This window comes from Pomacea canaliculata, linkage group LG4 (assembly GCF_003073045.1).
Source record: "Pomacea canaliculata isolate SZHN2017 linkage group LG4, ASM307304v1, whole genome shotgun sequence".
NCBI lineage: Eukaryota > Metazoa > Mollusca > Gastropoda > Architaenioglossa > Ampullariidae > Pomacea > Pomacea canaliculata.
The window spans coordinates 5,732,244-5,734,462 of record NC_037593.1 but is presented as its reverse complement, the minus strand read 5'-3'; the positions used below and the strand labels follow the sequence as shown (position 1 = coordinate 5,734,462).

General features: G+C 46.1%; 1 protein-coding gene across 1 annotated transcript in view; it reads right to left on the bottom strand.

Annotated features, from left to right (window-relative positions):
* Nucleotides 1-1,835: 1,835 nt before the first annotated feature.
* Nucleotides 1,836-2,219, bottom strand: part of LOC112561482 (FK506-binding protein 4-like) — a 3,885-nt gene continuing 3,501 nt past the window's right edge. Inside the window, exon 4 of the mRNA XM_025234008.1 lies at nt 1,836-1,952. Coding sequence (XP_025089793.1) covers nt 1,836-1,952 — 117 coding nt within the window. The remainder of the gene's footprint in view (nt 1,953-2,219) is intronic.

Genomic DNA, 2,219 nt, shown 5'->3' with positions numbered 1-2,219 from the left:
TCGGATCATACGTTAATACAGTACTGTACCATAATAACAGTACAGTACTGCAAACTCTTAGCCTATCCAAACACCTATCCTAACACAGCAACCTACATAATTATCAATAAACATAAGTACAGTAAACTATTGTGCAGTACAGTACGCTTTGTTATCACTGTCACTTTCATAGGAGCAGATCCTGTCACGTGTTCAAGGATGCGATCTTTATCCTTGATAATCGTAGCGACAGTCGAACGACTAAGTCCTAAAGACCTGCTAATTTCTGTTGCTGTTTCCCCCTTCTAAGATTGCCTTATGATATCCACTTTCAGCTCCATGGTGATGGTCATCTTTTTCTTTGATGCACTGACCTCGTAAGTCGGAATGAGCGTCGTAACCACGAAACGACGTAACTCGAGACCGTCGTAACCCGAGGACTACCTGTAGTTGTAATTTCTTCGATCGGACGTGGTGTAGAAATAAAGGGAGATAACTTTTTTCAAAGCGTGAACAAATTGAGGTACCTACAAAGTTACTTCCCTTTAGTACTAGTCTGGAAAAGCAACTTCTCGGTGATTTTTTGATGAGTGATGATTAATATGAATAGGCCTGGATGCAACATGGACTATTCTCTCTCCCATCACTCAGGTGACTTCTGTGTGTGTGAAAAAATGACTTGAGAGTGATAGAGGTGATGTTGGTGTATTATTAAGAAATATGGGCTTATGGTGGCTCTCGAAAGGGATCTACCAGACCATTGTACAATAAAAGAATTAAACTGATATAAAGCCAATACCTAGATGGTGGTAATTATTGCCACATCACTAAAAATTAAACCTTAATATTATAAACCTCAGAAGTATGAAAATTACATGTATAAGCTGGAGTTCCATTGATTTTTTAGTTTTTCTGTCTTACCTGTATGTCCTGTTCTTCTTTCATCAACATAACAAGCACATGCACTTTCTAGCACGTTTCCATACAGGCTTGAAAACAAATAAGACATGAGGGAAATATTTTACCTTCCCCCTTTCCGCCCCACTAGCAAGCAGGCACTCACATTTTTTTATTATATTTTTTTCGTTTTACTTTTTCCCCCATCCCGTTTGTTCTAACAAAGTAAAAACCTACACACACAGGTTGTGGCCCTCAGATTCCTTTTTCCTGCAGGTAGCCTCTGCTCTGTATTTTCTGTCTCACAAGAAAGGTGATCCACCCACCGCTCTACCCACGCCACCATCATCGAAGCAAAGGTACTCAGGACCTCCAGCCAGGAGTTCAATGACGTAATTACTCACGTTTCTGCATGTCTTGGCGTTGCCTCTCGCAGGACCCGGGTGCGTCGCTGACCAGCGCAATGTAACAAGAAGAAAAGAGTAGTAACGTCTAAAACGGCAACGCTAATATAAGCTGTGTAGCTTCGTACTTGCTTTCCCCATGACGCGGGCGCTAACAGCTCTCCTTCCATGACAATATAATAGGCATTACGCGGTCCGTTTCTGGTTTCGCAGATTTGCTCTGAGAGCGAGAAGGGGGAGGCTGAGTCGACGAGCGCGCGTGCGGATGGGGCAATAGAACGGAGCCAGAGTAAGCAGCAACCACCGCTCGACGTATCGGTATATTAGTATCGTGGAGCGATCGTGTTGACGGTCGGCGGCGGTGTGGTCAAGGAGGGGCCACCAGAAGGAACTCGTGGAACGTATGTGCCTATGCGGGCACTCGGGCTGTCAAGCGAGCGAGGGTGGCTCAGTAGGGTCTGGTCGAGCCTTTGTTTTGACAGGTCTGAAGGTATGACAATGATCCTTCCCACAAAAACGAGTACCGCGTAAGCACGCACATTCTGCGGCCCGGGGCTATCTCATCTTATTGACCACAGCGGGAGCGACGGGAAGCCCCCCTGCGCGGTCGGGGGCCGGGCAGCCGCCAGCAGGCTCATGACCAGTGCTAACACTGAGCATAGCGATTCGTATCTAGAGCCCCGACAAGCATTTAAAGTGAACGTGCTTGTTCAGTAAGTCTGTCTCTCAAGTGTATGTGTGTGTGCAGCGCGTGTAGTATTATTTCCATAACCGTCTTCCTTTAACACTCTGTTTCCTCGAGCAGGCTATCTTTTGTTTGCTTCTACAGAAATGCACGTGCCAACACGCCTGCTTCAGTGAGGCGCCACAGCTTTAGTCTGTTGCGACCTGTGACCTTACAGCCGCAGTGATGCGAGGATGCTCATGCAGACAGAAGTG